The sequence below is a fragment of the Phyllobates terribilis genome, unplaced genomic scaffold (genome assembly GCF_046119375.1).
Source record: "Phyllobates terribilis strain yellow unplaced genomic scaffold, ASM4611937v1 Scaffold_4__5_contigs__length_816908805, whole genome shotgun sequence".
NCBI classification, from domain to species: domain Eukaryota; kingdom Metazoa; phylum Chordata; class Amphibia; order Anura; family Dendrobatidae; genus Phyllobates; species Phyllobates terribilis.
Window position 1 is genome coordinate 261167345 of NW_027362764.1, and position 15258 is coordinate 261182602.

Sequence of the window (15258 nt, forward strand, 5' to 3'; positions counted from 1 at the left end):
GCTGGGATGGTATGGAGATGACAGGCTGGTCGCAGCTGAGCGCAGCCATCCAGCATGCCATCCTTCATAGACACTGCAGAGCGCAGGCATGCTTGCGCTCTGCAGTGTCTCTGAAGGATGAGAAGCTGGGTGGCAGCGCTGAGCTGCTTTCCAGCCTGTCATCAGAATGCCATCCCAGGGTGGGAGAATTCTCCTGCTCAAGCGCCGAGCGCAGGAGAATTCTCCCACGCTGGGATGGCATGTCCAATGAACTCAGCTCACCTCATGCACGTCACTGACAGCGTGGGAGAATTCTCCTGCGCTCAGCGCTTGAGCAGGAGAATTCTCCCACGCTGTCAGTGACGTGCATGAGGTGAGCTGAGTTCATTGGACATGAACTCGGCTCATCTGGATGCCATCACAGCCAGACACTGAGGAGCGCAAGCATGCCTGCGCTTCTCAGTGTCTGCGGCATGGTAAGCTGGATGGCAGCTTTCGGCTGCGATCCAGCCTGTCATGTGGATGTAGCAGAGCTGAAGCTGTCCTGGGAACCATGGAAAGGTAAGGATGAGGTTGCTTTATTATTTTACTTTTATTGCAGAAGACATTGGCTTCAGCTGGAATGGGCGTGATGGTAAGTATGGTTTAACTTAGAACATTAAAAAAGTGTGTTTATTTCAATTAAATGACTTTATTCTGGGTGTTTGTGTTTTTTTTTAACTTAGACTATGAGGTTAGTAATGGGGGTGTCTTATAGACGCCTCTCCATTACTAACCTGGGCTTGATGTCAGCTGGCATTATAAGCTGACATCAACCCCAGCCCTATTACCCCACTGCCACCGCTACAGGGCAGTGGGAAGAGCGAGGCTAAGTGCCAGAATTGGCGCATCCTATGGATGCGCCATTTCTGGGGCGGCTGACGGCTGGTGTTTCTAGCCTGGGAGGGGGCTAATATTCATGGCACCCTTCCTGGGCTATTAATATCAGCCCCCCGCTGTCTGCGTAGCCTTTTCTAGCTATTAAAATAGGGGGGACCCCACATCATTTTTTGGGGGGTCCCCCATTTTAATAGCTAGTAAAGGCTAGGTATTCAGCTGGGGGCTGATATTAGTAGCCTGGGAAGCTCCGTGGGTATTACCCCCTTCCCAGGCTTCAAACATCTGCCCCAGCCGTCTGCTTAACCCCCGGCTAGAGACTAAAATTATGGGGAACCCCAAGCCAATTTTTTTTTTTTTTAATAAATCCTTTATTTTAACACTAAATGACAAGTACAGTAACCAACACTGTCACTGTACTTATTATATATGTGACTGACATGTTTCTATCTATCTAAATAATCTATGTGTGATGCTCTATTCTTTCTGTTCTAAATTGTCGGGTACTGGTGTATGCCACTGCTGAATTGCCGGCTTTTCATGTTTCACTGTGAGCACTGTTCCCATTGATTTGGGCAATCACCGTAATGCCACAACCACCATGGCTGTGTGGCATTAAAGTGAGTGGCAGACAATTCCTGCATGATTGGTGCTCTAAATAGCGCCAAACATGCAGGACGGGGACCCGAGCTCCCGCCCGAACATCACGCAAGTACTCGGCGAGCTCCGAGCATCTCGAGTACGGAGATGCTCGGGCGAGTACCGAGCAGTGGTGAGCATGCTCGCTCATCACTAATGGCAACCCATCCGAGTCCCGCGATCACGTCACGGGTGTGCCAATTGGCGCATAGAGCAGCATGCTCCCCTATCAGAGCACTGTCAAAGCCACTGTCACAGATTGACAGCGTCATTTGACAGGTTAACAGCCATGGACAGACCTCTGCTTCACCTGCAGCTGTTATAGACAGATACATGGCTGATTCAATCAGTCACTATCTGCTGACAAAGATGCAGGCTTGGCTTGCGATCCCGCATAAAACAGGGAGACGGCACATGACGTATCCTGTACATCATATGTCGTTAAGGGGTAGAAAGTGACCTAGCAATAAGATCATGCCAGACCATCAATGGCAGAAACAATTACCCAATTGACCTCTTCTGGGGCACCAGGCCAGTCACCACTTCTATTCAACTTATTCATATATTCCAATAAAGTTAGATGGTTAATTTTATAAAATGCTACAGGCCAAATTTTTGAAATCCAGTTTCATTTTAAGTGGTAACTCTGGAACGCTTTAACGAATCCCAGTGTTTCTGAAACTGTTTTTTGGTGACACATTGCACTTTATGTTTGTGGTAAATTTAGGTCAATATATTTTGCATTTGTTAAAATATCAGCATTTTGGGGATTCGGGGGAGAAAAAAATGGAAAAAAGTGCAATCTGTATGTCCTTAAACCAGTTAGTTGCACTGTTCAAAAATTATTTATAAATAACACCTTCTCATTTAAAGATTTTTCTGTATTTTCATGACTATGAAAATTGTACATTCACACTGAAGGCATCAAAACTATGAATTAACACATGTGGAATTATATACTTAACAAAAAAGTGTGAAACAACTGAAAATATGTCTTATATTCTAGGTTCTTCAAAGTAGCCACCTTTTGCTTTGATGACTGCTTAGCACACTCTTGGCATTCTCTTGATGAGCTTCAAGAGGTAGTCACCGGAAATGGTCTTCCAACAATCTTGAAGGAGTTCCCAGAGATGCTTAGCACTTGTTGGCCCTTTAGCCTTCACTCTGCGGTCCAGCTCACCCCAAACCATCTCGATTGGGTTCAGGTCTGGTGACTGTGGAGGCCAGGTCATCTGGTGTAGCACCCAATCACTCTCCTACTTGGTCAAATAGCCCTTACACAGCCTGGAGGTGTGTTTGGGGTCATTGTCCTGTTGAAAAATAAATGATGGTCCAACTAAACGCAAACCGGATGGAATAGCATGCCGCTGCAAGATGCTGTGGTAGCCATGCTGGTTCAGTATGCCTTCAATTTTGAATTAATCCCCAACAGTGTCACCAGCAAAGCACCCCCACACCATCACACCACCTCCTCCACGCTTCACGGTGGGAACCAGGCATGTAGAGTCCATCCGTTCACCTTTTCTGCGTAGCACAAAGACACGGTGGCTGGAACCAAAGATCTCAAATTTGGACTCATCAGACCAAAGCACAGATTTCCACTGGTCTAATGTCCATTCCTTGTGTTCTTTAGCCCAAACAAGTCTCTTCTGCTTGTTGCCTGTCCTTAGCAGTGGTTTCCTAGCAGCTATTTTACCATGAAGGCCTGCTGCACAAAGTCTCCTCTTAACAGTTGCTGAAGAGATGTGTCTGCTGCTAGAACTCTGTGTGGCATTGACCTGGTCTCTAATCTGAGCTGCTGTTAACCTGCGATTTCTGAGGCTGGTGACTCGGATAAACTTATCCTCAGAAGCAGAGCTGACTCTTGGTCTTCCTTTCCTGGGGTGGTCCTCATGTGAGCCAGTTTCTTTGTAGCGCTTGATGGTTTTTGCAACTGCACTTGGGGACACATTCAAAGTTTTCCCAATTTTTCGGACTGACTGACCTTCATTTCTTAAAGTAATGATGGCCACTCGTTTTTCTTTACTTAGAATTAGTATTATGGCAAGAAAAAAAGCAGCTAACAGTCTATTCAGTAGGACTATCAGCTGTGTATCCATCAGACTTCTGCACAACACAACTGATGGTCCCAACCCCATTTATAAGGCAAGAAATCCCACTTATTAAACTTGACAGGGCACACCTGTGAAGTGAAAACCATTTCCTGTGACTACCTCTTGAGGCTCATCAAGAGAATGCCAAGAGTGTGCAAAGCAGTCATCAAAGCAAAAGGTGGCTACTTTGAAGAACCTAGAATATAAGACATATTTTCAGTTGTTTCACACTTTTTTGTTAAGTATATAATTCCACATGTGTTAATTCATAGTTTTGATGCCTTCAGTGTGAATGTACAATTTTCATAGTCATGAAAATACAGAAAAATCTTTAAATGAGAAGGTGTGTCCAAACTTTTGGTCTGTACTGCATGTCGTTACAGTTTGGCCACACGTCAGGGCTGAGAAGGAAGGATCGCTATTTGGCTTTTGAAGCACAGATTTTGTTAGAATAGTTTGTGGGTGACATTTTTCAGAGCCCATAATGTGCGAGAACAGCAGAAAACCCCAAGTGACCCCATTGTAGAAATGATACCTCTCAAATTCACATACGAATGCAGTGACTATTTTGAAACATCTACACTAGTTTTTTTTCTAGAGCACTGGAAATATGCCAGTTTAGTGCCCATACATTGTGCCCCCATACATTTCTCCTGGTCACATGCACGCCGTAAATTGTTAAGTGCTCTCCCCGCTACAATAATGCCAAACATGTGGCCACTTACTGCGAATTAGGCAATGTGGGGCGCAGAAAGAGGGGGGCATTTGAATTTGGGAGCCATGTCACTTTTCCAGAGTCTTTGTTCTACCACTAACATGGGACCCCCTATATTTCCAGTGACCGATGACGGACCTGAGTGGGGGCTGGTTTTGTGTGGGATAAATTAGAGTTTTTATTGGTAACATTTTGGGGTACATAATATTTTTCAAATCACTTCCAGAATAAGGCTGGAATCTCATTCTTGTGTTCTACGCTGAGCATTTGCCCCGAGGTTTCCGTGTAAATCCCACAAAAAGGTGATTCAGAGAAACCACCCACCATAATGAGGCAGATTAGAGTCCGTTTGGCGTCTGCTCCGGTGGTCTCCATCTTTTTAGGTGTGCACAGAACTGTGGTTGCCCACACTTGTTGGCTAAAAAGACACCTAAAATGATGGGACACCGCCGGAACACAGAGCAGTCCAAAGTGACTCCATAAGTGAGTGGTTCCATCTGGGGTTTTGTCTGAAATCGTGTTTTTTTAGGGAATTTACAGGGAAACCCTGACGTAAGCGCTCAGCAGAGAGGCCAGGATAAATGTGAGCCAAGCCTTGTTCTGATTTTCGGGAGGCAGAATGAACAAGATCGACAACAGTACAAGAATCGTCCTTATTTTTATGCCGTTCGTCGTGCGGTGTAAGTGATAAAGCAGCTTTATTCTTCGGGTCGGAACGATTACAGCGATACCAGATTAATATAGTCTTTTTTATGTTTTGCTGCTAACAGTAATAATGTTTTGGTTTCATTTAAAAATTGTTATTTCGCCATATTCTGAGAGCTGTAACGTATTTTTTGGCGAACAGAGCTGTATGAGGGCTTATTTTTTGCGGGACAAGTTGCAGATTTTTTGGCACCATTTTGGTTTTTTTGATCGCTTTTTATTCAGATTTTTCAAACAAAGAATGAACAAATACCAGCAATTCAGTTATTGTTTATTTTTTTTGCACCATTCACCATGCGGTAAACATGATAAGACCGAATTGTTTGTTGCGTCGGTACAATTACAGCAATACCAGATGTATATAGGTATTTTATGCTTTGCTGCTTTTACACATTAAAATAGTCTACAAATATGAATTAGTTTTTTGCATCATCATATTCTGAGAGCTGCAACTTTATTTTTTTCCTGAATGAGCCATATTAGGGCTTGTTTTTTTGCGGGACAATTTGTCGTTTTTATTTTTTTTTACAAATAACTTAGTGATTGCTTTTTATTAAATTTTTTGCGTGTCCGTATGATGAAAAAGCGACATTTTTGGCATGCTGTTTATTTATTCTGGACTGCGAACACCATAATGTACAGTTTTATAGATCAGGTAGTTCCAGACGCAGTCATACCAATTATGTGTACTTTTGTTTCATCATAAAAGCTGTGTTTTTAGTGTCAAAATGTGTTTGTGAAATTTTGTGAGTTTTTTTTCTTTTTTTTTTTTACAAATTTTATGTTATTTTTTTCACCAAGTCTCAGTGTGGGACATGTATAATTTTTACTCTGATTGCTGGTCTCATGTACTGCTGTACCGGGAGACCAGTCAGTGAATCACTGACACAGCCTGTAAGCCCCTGCTTATAGCAGGATCTTACGATTGACTGCGGTATTTAAGGGGTTATTCCTGATTGCCGTTTTAAAACGACGAGGAGGGAACAAGCCCCTTAACAACTGCTGTTTTAATGTGTATCGGCATGAATCATGATTAGTGACAAACATCCATTTAAACATTAGAGACACTATGGAAAACATGGTGTTGAACCTTTTCATACTATGACCACATTCCTATAATAGAAAAAAGAAAGAAAAACGTGCAAAAATAAATAAATAGCGAATATATGATAAATCTATTTTACAATTCATTCCTTTATGAATCTAGCAACTACTTCTAGAAACCAGTATATGTTTTAACAGGTATGTACCACCAGAGAACACTATAGCAAATATGTAACACAAGAAGGCACCATTTTACATATTTGTGCCCCCCACATTTACACACTTGCCATGGCGCCCCCATCCCCAGGGTGTCACACAGTACTTATGGTGCCCCCACTCCCAGATGTCACAAAGTAGCTATGGCGCCCCCACCCTGAGTGTAACACACTTACTATGGCACCCACACCTCTTCCCAATTCACTGCTGACACACACACACACACACACACACACACACACACACACACACTAAAGTGCCCCCACTCCTGAGTGTAACACACTTACTATGGCACCCACACCTCCTCCCAATTTACTGCTGACACACACACACTAAAGTGCCCCCACTCCTGAGTAACACACTTACTATGGCACCCACACCTCCTCCCAATTCACTGCTGACACACACACACACACTAAAGCGCCCCCACTCCCGGGTGTCATACACTTGCTGTGGGTGTAAAATAAATTTACCAGATATTTGCACACTATTTGGTTTATATAATGGCTTTGCTTATTACGTTATTTGTCGCTTTTTCACTTTGCTTACAGAATGTGGTCATAGTATGAACAGTTTCAACACAATGCTTAACATTAGAGGGAAACAAGTTAGTTAAGTAGGTGTGTGTCACTAATGAATCATGACTCACATCTGCCTTTACCTGTGGATCTTTTAACCTTTTTTTCTTGTAAATACTTTTTATGACAAAAGTATTCTCGGAGTGATACCTTTTTATTGGCTAAGCAGAACAAAATCTATATTTACAAGCCTTCAGAGCACAGAGGCTCCTTCTTCAGGCGAGATTGCAATGAATTTGTAATTCTGCCTGAAGGAGCCTCTGTGCTCTTAAAGCTTGAAAATATAGATTTTAGCCAATAAAGGTATCACTCTGAGAATACTTTTGTAAAAAAAAAGTATTTACACAGATTTTTCTGGCTAACACGGTACCACAATAAAATTTTTTATTGAACATAACCTTTTTTCTTGCATTCATTGTGAAATATCCTCAGCCATGACTAAGAACCATTTAAAGCGCACCTGTCAGCAGGATTGTGCTCAGTAAATTACGTACACTGTCAGGTGGGTGACATTACACTGATTAAAATGATACCTAACCATATAATTACATTGTGGAATCCATTAGGTGGCTTAGATCCATTGCGGTGCACAGCCTATCAGATCATCACGTGGCATAAACTATTCTGGATATTCCATTTTTGGATGGTTTGGAAAAAAATCATTTTTTTTTTTTCTTACATACGTCTCTCCAGAGGCTGCAAGATGGGTATTTGACAGATATGTTTCAAATGCAGCTTCTCTCAGACCAATATTACACATTTCTTGCGGTCATGCAAGATGGTCGCATTTCTCTAAGAATTAAAACACTGTACCTCAACGCACCTGACCACATTAATGCTTTTCCACATTTGCTTTCGACTAGGCGCCTATAAAACTTCTACACCTTATCTCAACAGCCGAAAAAAAATATAAAATAACCACCATCCTGCAAACTTCTATAACTCACCACCACATATACAACCCTTGGCAAAAATTATGGAATCACCGGGCTCGGAGGATGTTCATTCAGTTGTTTAATGAAAAAAAAGCAGATTACAGACATGGCACAAAACTAAAGTCATTTCAAATGGCAACTTTAGGGCTTTAAGAAACACTAAAAGAAATCAAGATTAAAAATGTGGTATTCTGTAACGGTATTTTTTTTCAGACCAAGCAGAGGGAAAAAATTATGGAATCACTCAATTCTGAGGAAAAAATTAGGAATCATGAAAAACAAACACACAAAAGAACACTCGAATACATCACTATTTATATTTATATATTACAAACACACACATTCTTACCAGTGTCTTTATCTCTGGCCTTGTACACCTGTCCATAGGTGCCTTCCCCGATGATTCCAATAATATCAAATTTGTCCACACAACGTTTTCCCCAGTCTATTTCATTCTCATGGATTTCACCACAGCGAGGACCACAGATCCTTTAATACAATAAAAAGAAAAACTTAAATAAGAATGCTACGACTGTCTATTAAGTTGTGACACAAAAACCTGTACTATCATAAGGATAACTTCTGATTCTCCAGGTCACTGAGCACGCAGGTAGTAAACATGTAGATTCCCTAAGTGCAGGAATTGAATACTTGAGAAACTACTCTCTTTCAATCTCCTTTGTTAGAGAATGCGACAATCAAAGCGCTCACATCTACCCTCCCCGACTGGTAAGAGAGGGGATTACAATGATATCCCCTCCACAGTTCACGGCAGGCTGTGCAGGAGGAGAAATGTCAGCAACAGAATACTATTTTCTTTCTGATTTCTCAACAGTTATCAGAACCAGAAAGTAAAACTCTATACTGCTGCCTGACCTCAAACAAGTTTTGAGTCTGAAAGTTGCACTTAAAATATTAATAGGGTTTGATAGTTAAAGGGAACTTGTCACTAAATTCATGCTGTCCGAACCACGAACAGCATGCATGTGCAAATGCAGGCAGGGAAGTTTTACTATGAAACGCAGAGAAAACAGCTTAAAAAGCTAACGGGGGGCTATAAGGAGAGACCCAACTAAGCAGGTGCAACCCCGTCCACACAGAGATCTGGCAGTCTAGGGTAGGTAGGCAGGGAGGAGCTGTGCAGATACAGTCAAAGTGAATTTTCTCTGAAATTCTGCAGCACAGCTGAGTAAAACATACAGGGCTGCAATAACAGTAGATGACTGATCTCTTTCTTCTATTCATCTCAAGGTGACAAAAAAGATGGCAGTGCTGGCTCAGTCACACGTCAGATACCAAAGGTGCCTGGCTGTTCTCGTGGATGGGGTGCGACAGGATTTAAATTTTTGCCATTTCTGAAACAACTTTTTATACCGAGAAAAGATAAATGCTGGTGTCCGCTACCCCATACCGAGGGCCAATCTGACTTTCACGAACACAGATATAAAAGAAATCTATAAAGTACAAAGTCTCCAACTCTGAAAGAGCCACAGTTTTTAGTTGTACATAGCAATGCATTCAATTTCTTGGGGGAAAAAAAAAAATCCACTGGCCCCCATTGATAAAACATAGGGGTCTAAAGTGGGTGCCAACAAATGAAAATGCTATTTAAAGTATGAGAGGTGGCAAGGCGGGTCTCCTAAATCTAGCAAGGGAGCGATTTACCTATAAAAATACTGCCATGCTTATTCACGGAATTGCGAAAAGCTAGGTATATATAACATTCTAGTCTAAAGTCCACACTTTTATGGAAATCATTACTAGCATGATAAAAGATGTGGATTCTCATACTTCGGCCTCTTTCTGTTCTTTGCTTGCGTTTTCTTCCCCTCTGGGCTACAAGACATGTCTCCACTCCCAGTATAGACAGGCGGCAGTGGCAAGTCAGACAGCAGGTGACGAAGTTTCCTCTCCATCTCCTTCTTAACAGACTTTCCTGGGATACAGCCTCTGAAACTAGGAGACAACAAGGGGAATTAAAGAGGTTTAACTCAAAATTAGGTTTTCACGCAGGTGCAAAAACGTAAAGTAATATAAAACTTATGATACATACAGTGAAAACAATTTAATGGTACAGTATGCTGACATATGTTATCAATGTGACAACGCAACCCGAAATCAGACAGCTTCGTGCCAATAGGACCATTAACAACTTCATGACCTCTCAATTTTCCATTTTTTGTGCTTTTGTTTTTTCCTCCCCTTATTCCAAGAGCAATCACTTATTTTTCGGTCCCCATATCCGTACGACGGCTTGGTTTTTGAGGGACATGTTGTACTTTTGAATGACTCCATTCATTTTATCATGTGGTGCACTGGAACATGGGAAAGACAAATCCAAGTGAGATGAATTTGCAAAAATAGTGCAATTACACAATTGTTTTGAGTTTTTATTATTTACCATATTGTAAAAATTTTATATTTTTATAGATCAGACACTTACGAACACAGTGATACCAAATGTGTATTTTTTATTGTTTTTATTTTTAATGGGGCAAAAATGGGGTGATTTGAACTTTGATTTTTTTTTTTTTTTAAATGTGAAAACAACCTCACTTTACTATATTCAATAGCCCCGTAGGGGACTTGAAGCTGTGATTGTCCAATCACTTGTCCTATAGATCTATGAATTATGGCCACGGGCTGGCTTTAACAGGAGTATCAATGATAGGCACGGGGGTCATCAGCAGAACCCCAGCAGTCATGGCAACCCATTGGCACCCTGCGATCAGGTGACATGTATGCCGATGGGTGGGATGTGTGAGGCACTTCTGACCTGCGAGTGTTAAATCCCGCTGTCAGTGATTGACAGGATTTAACTGGTCAACAGCCGGGGCAGAGCAAAGGCACATAATGGCTGATTAAATCATGTATGTGCAGGGAAAGATATGGGCTTGGCATGCGAGCCTGCGTGAAAGGCAGGCACACAACCTTTCACGTAAATGTACGTCAAAGATCGTGAAGCGGTTAAAGACATCGTTCACTATTATAAAGCTGAAGGGCATTGTCCACTACTTTGACAACCCCTTCTTACATGATTATCCAGTTACATAAACATAAAACCACAGACACTCCTCCTACACAAGCACCATTTCAGCGATGTCTGTGCCAGCATTTGCATTACATTTTTATGCCACCTAAGCACTGTAGCCAATCAGTGGCCACTAATGGGCTGCAGCTCTCAACGCTCCCAATCATATCTTAGCTTCCACCGAACGATGCGGGATGTGAATATCTGTTTTTTTCCTCTATTTTAAAGCCCGGGAATATAATATTTATGAAGGGGTTGTCCAGGTAGTGTACAACCCCTCTAAATTTCTGGCTATCTGGAAGAAAATGTGATTGTATGTGTAAATGGAAGCAGTTGGATTGGCGCTCAAATCCTCATCTAAAAGGTATATTATGAAACCAGCACAAAAGTTAGAAAGGAGTAAACCAACTCCCACATATAATGATATAATGCATGTACAGAACCCTATCACAGGCCACTAAGTTCCATTTCATGGTTGGCGTTTTCCTTCGACAACTACTGAAAGCCGCACCTCTAGACCTTATCCACTTGACATAGCCGTGTGAGGACTTGTATTTTGTGAAATGAGTTGTACTTTTGAATGACACCATCCATTTTAACATATGATGTACTGGAAAGCAGAAAAAAAAAAAAAAAAAAAAAAGAACTCCACGTCCGGTGAGTTAGCAAAAAGAAAGCACAATTGTTTTATTTCCTTATTTCCAGCATTTACCATATGGAAACAATGACCAGCCAATATGACTCTCCAGATTCATATGAATAAGGCAATATCAAATAGGTTTTGTTTTTTTATTTAAGCAGTGAATAAAATAGAAGTAAATTATATATATACACATATACACACTTTCTTCTTTTAATAATTTGCTTGGGTTTCCATTTTCCTAGACGCATAACATTTTTAAGCCTTCGATCAATGGGGATGTGTGAAGGCTTGTTTTTTTGCTCGCCGAGTTGATGTTATTAGCACAATTTTGGGCACTTTTTTGCACTGTTGCAATCAGGGCTGTGGAGTCGGTAAGCCAAATGTCCGACTCCAACTCCGACTCCTCAATTTCCATGACTCCGACTCCCTCATACATGGCTCATGTTTAAGTGATAAATTTACTGTAGCACAGATTCATCTCAGCTAAAAGTCTAGACCCTTAGATCAGGAATAAGACAGACATTTATAGGACATTTCATAACTTTCCCAAATTCTTATGAAAATATATTCCCCACAAACTGCATTGAACTACTGTACCCAATTTATTATATATTTTAGGAGTTGGAGGCGGTCCATTTTATACCGACTCCACAGCTCTGGTTGCAATAGCCGAAAAAAACTGCAATTCTGAGGTTCTGATTTTTTTTTTTTTGCTTGTTACATTTTTTTACCAATCGAATTAATTAATTTTATATTTTGATAGATCTGACTTTTCTGAACATGGAGATACCACACATGTATTTTATGAATTTTTTAAATCTTCATTTTTAATGTTGTCTTTTTATTGTATTTGTATATGCCTCATGGGATTTGAACCTGCTATGGTATGGTATGACCCTAGATCTAATATTTATCAAACATGCCTGTCCCAGGCTAAAAGTCTACAAATTTAAATGGGCAGCTGGGATCCGGCGCTAATTAAACACAGACTTAGGGCTCTTTGACACGTCAGTATCTCTGGTACGAGTGGTGACGAGTTTCCACAAGTACCGGGGACACTGACATATGCAGACCCATTCAAATCAATGGGTCTGTGCACATCTCAGTGTGTTTTCACGGACCGTGTGTCCGTGTGCTCCACATGGAGACAAGTCAGTTTTTTGCGGATACACGATCCGCAAAAGTGTCAAACGCTGAATATACAGACAGCATCTGTGTGCCATCAGTGTGACGTGGACAACATGTGTGTGTCAACAGTGTGACACGGACCGGCGCCTGGGAATCAGTACTACCGGTGGCGCTGTTCCCAAGTGCCAGGTGCTGAACACTGCTCTCATCATGGTTCCCTGCCGGCGCTGCGATCCGCACCAGCAGGGACAGTGATGAGGGTAGTGGTAGTCTGATCCCGCAGTGTCCACCTGTAAAAATAAAATCCTTATACTCACCTCTCCTAGGTGTCCCCTGCTGTAATCCATGCAACCACTACTGCAGAGGAGCCAGGGAGAATGAGCGGCTCCGGAGCTGCGCTCAGTGAGTGACAGGACACCGCTCCCGAGCTGCAGCTCCAGAGCCGCTCATTCTTCCCGGCTCCTCTGCAGCGGCGGTTGCATGGATTACAGCAGGGGACACCTAGGAGAGGAGAGTACATGGATTTTATTATTTTATTCTTAGTTTTACAGGTGTGGACACTGCGGAATCAGACTACCACTACTGCCATCACTGTCCCTGGTGGTGCTGATCACAGCGCCGGCAGGAATCATGAAGAGGACAGTGTTCAGCACCCGGCGCTTGGGAACAGCGCTAACTGTACAATGATTCCCAGGCGCCATCCGTCTGATCCTGATGCGGCACACGGTTGCCACAAGCATGTGACACAAACCGATATCTCCAGTACCGGAAATATCCAGAAGTGTGAAACAGGCCTTAAGCGGATGGGAAGAGAGCTCAGCCAAATACGGAGGCAGTCACCACCTCCAATAGTATACTACAAAAAGCTGACTCGGAATAAACCAACAGTGAACATGTGCAAGTGACCGTACTATATACAGACCAAAAAACTGGCCAATTTATGCGCAAAGTACCTTCATTTTTATAAGTATATTCTATATAGAAGTAATGCAGTTCATTTTATATATTCAATGTTTGCATAAATCTTAGCGCTTACACAGGCTGCTGTATTCTTTGGCTTGTACATTATGAAGTCATAGCAGATTGCACCTCTTTACACTTGTTTCATTCTGTTAGCACAGGGGTGGGCAATTAATTTTCCCGAGGGGCCACATGAGAGACTGTGACTGTTGGGGAGGGCCGAACCAATAGGCTGAAATTAATTCTGCTCAATATTAATATTAACATATTAATTCTAATTATTATTATTATTATTAATGATTACATAAATATGAATTGTGTAACTTAATATTGAGCAGAATTAAGTGTGCCGACATCCCCCTATATACAGCTTGAGCCCCCACACATCCCTCCCGTGTCCAGCATGACAGCCCTCCCCAGTGTCCAGCATGACAGCCCTCCCCAGTGTCCAGCATGACAGCCCTCCCCAGTGTCCAGCATGACAGCCCTCCCCAGTGTCCAGCATGACAGCCCTCCCCAGTGTCCAGCATGACAGCCCTCCCCAGTGTCCAGCATGACAGCCCTCCCCAGTGTCCAGCATGACAGCCCTCCCCAGTGTCCAGCATGACAGCCCTCCCCAGTGTCCAGCATGACAGCCCTCCCCAGTGTCCAGCATGACAGCCCTCCCCAGTGTCCAGCATGACAGCCCTCCCCAGTGTCCAGCATGACAGCCCTCCCCAGTGTCCAGCATGACAGCCCTCCCCAGTGTCCAGCATGACAGCCCTCCCCAGTGTCCAGCATGACAGCCCTCCCCAGTGTCCAGCATTAAAGCCTCCCAGTGCCCAGCATTAAAGCCCCCCAGTTTCCAGTATGAGAGCACCCGTGTCCAGCATGACAGCCCTCCTTATTGTCCAGCATGAGAGCCCCCCAGTGTCTCCAGCATGACAGCCCTCCCCAGTGTCCAGCCTGACAGCCCTCCCCAGTGTCCAGCATGACAGCCCTCCCCAGTGTCCAGCATGACAGCCCTCCCCAGTGTCCAGCATGACAGCCCTCCCCAGTGTCCAGCATGACAGCCCTCCCCAGTGTCCAGCATGACAGCCCTCCCCAGTGTCCAGCATGACAGCCCTCCCCAGTGTCCAGCATGACAGCCCTCCCCAGTGTCCAGCATGACAGCCCTCCCCAGTGTCCAGCATGACAGCCCTCCCCAGTGTCCAGCATGACAGCCCTCCCCAGTGTCCAGCATGACAGCCCTCCCCAGTGTCCAGCATGACAGCCCTCCCCAGTGTCCAGCATGACAGCCCTCCCCAGTGTCCAGCATGACAGCCCTCCCCAGTGTCCAGCATGACAGCCCTCCCCAGTGTCCAGCATGACAGCCCTCCCCAGTGTCCAGCATGACAGCCCCCCCCAGTGTCCAGCATGACAGCCCCCCCCAGTGTCCAGCATGACAGCCCCCCCTGTGTCCAGCATGACAGCCCCCCTGTGTCCAGCATGACAGCCCCCCCTGTGTCCAGCATGACAGCCCCTCTGTGTCCAGCATGACAGCCCCTCTGTGTCCAGCATGAGAGAGCCCCCCTGTGTCCAGCATGAGAGCCCCCCCTGTGTCCAGCATGAGAGCCCCCCCTGTGTTCAGCCTGAAAGTACCCCCCCCTGTGTCCAGCATTAAAGCCCCCCCTTCGTCCAGCATGAGAGTGCCCCCCCTGTGTCCATCATTAAAGCCCCCCGTATGTCCAGCATATA

The 15258-nt window shown here is 43.7% G+C and overlaps 1 protein-coding gene across 1 annotated transcript in view; it reads right to left on the reverse strand.

Annotated features, from left to right (window-relative positions):
- CDK13 (cyclin dependent kinase 13) overlaps positions 1 to 15258 on the reverse strand; it is a 57692-nt gene that overhangs the window by 26538 nt on the left and 15896 nt on the right. Inside the window, exons 3-4 of the mRNA XM_073678225.1 lie at positions 9572 to 9736; positions 8130 to 8269 (exon numbers count right to left, since the gene is read on the reverse strand). Of these exons, the coding sequence (XP_073534326.1) occupies positions 8130 to 8269; positions 9572 to 9736 (305 nt within the window). The remainder of the gene's footprint in view (positions 1 to 8129; positions 8270 to 9571; positions 9737 to 15258) is intronic.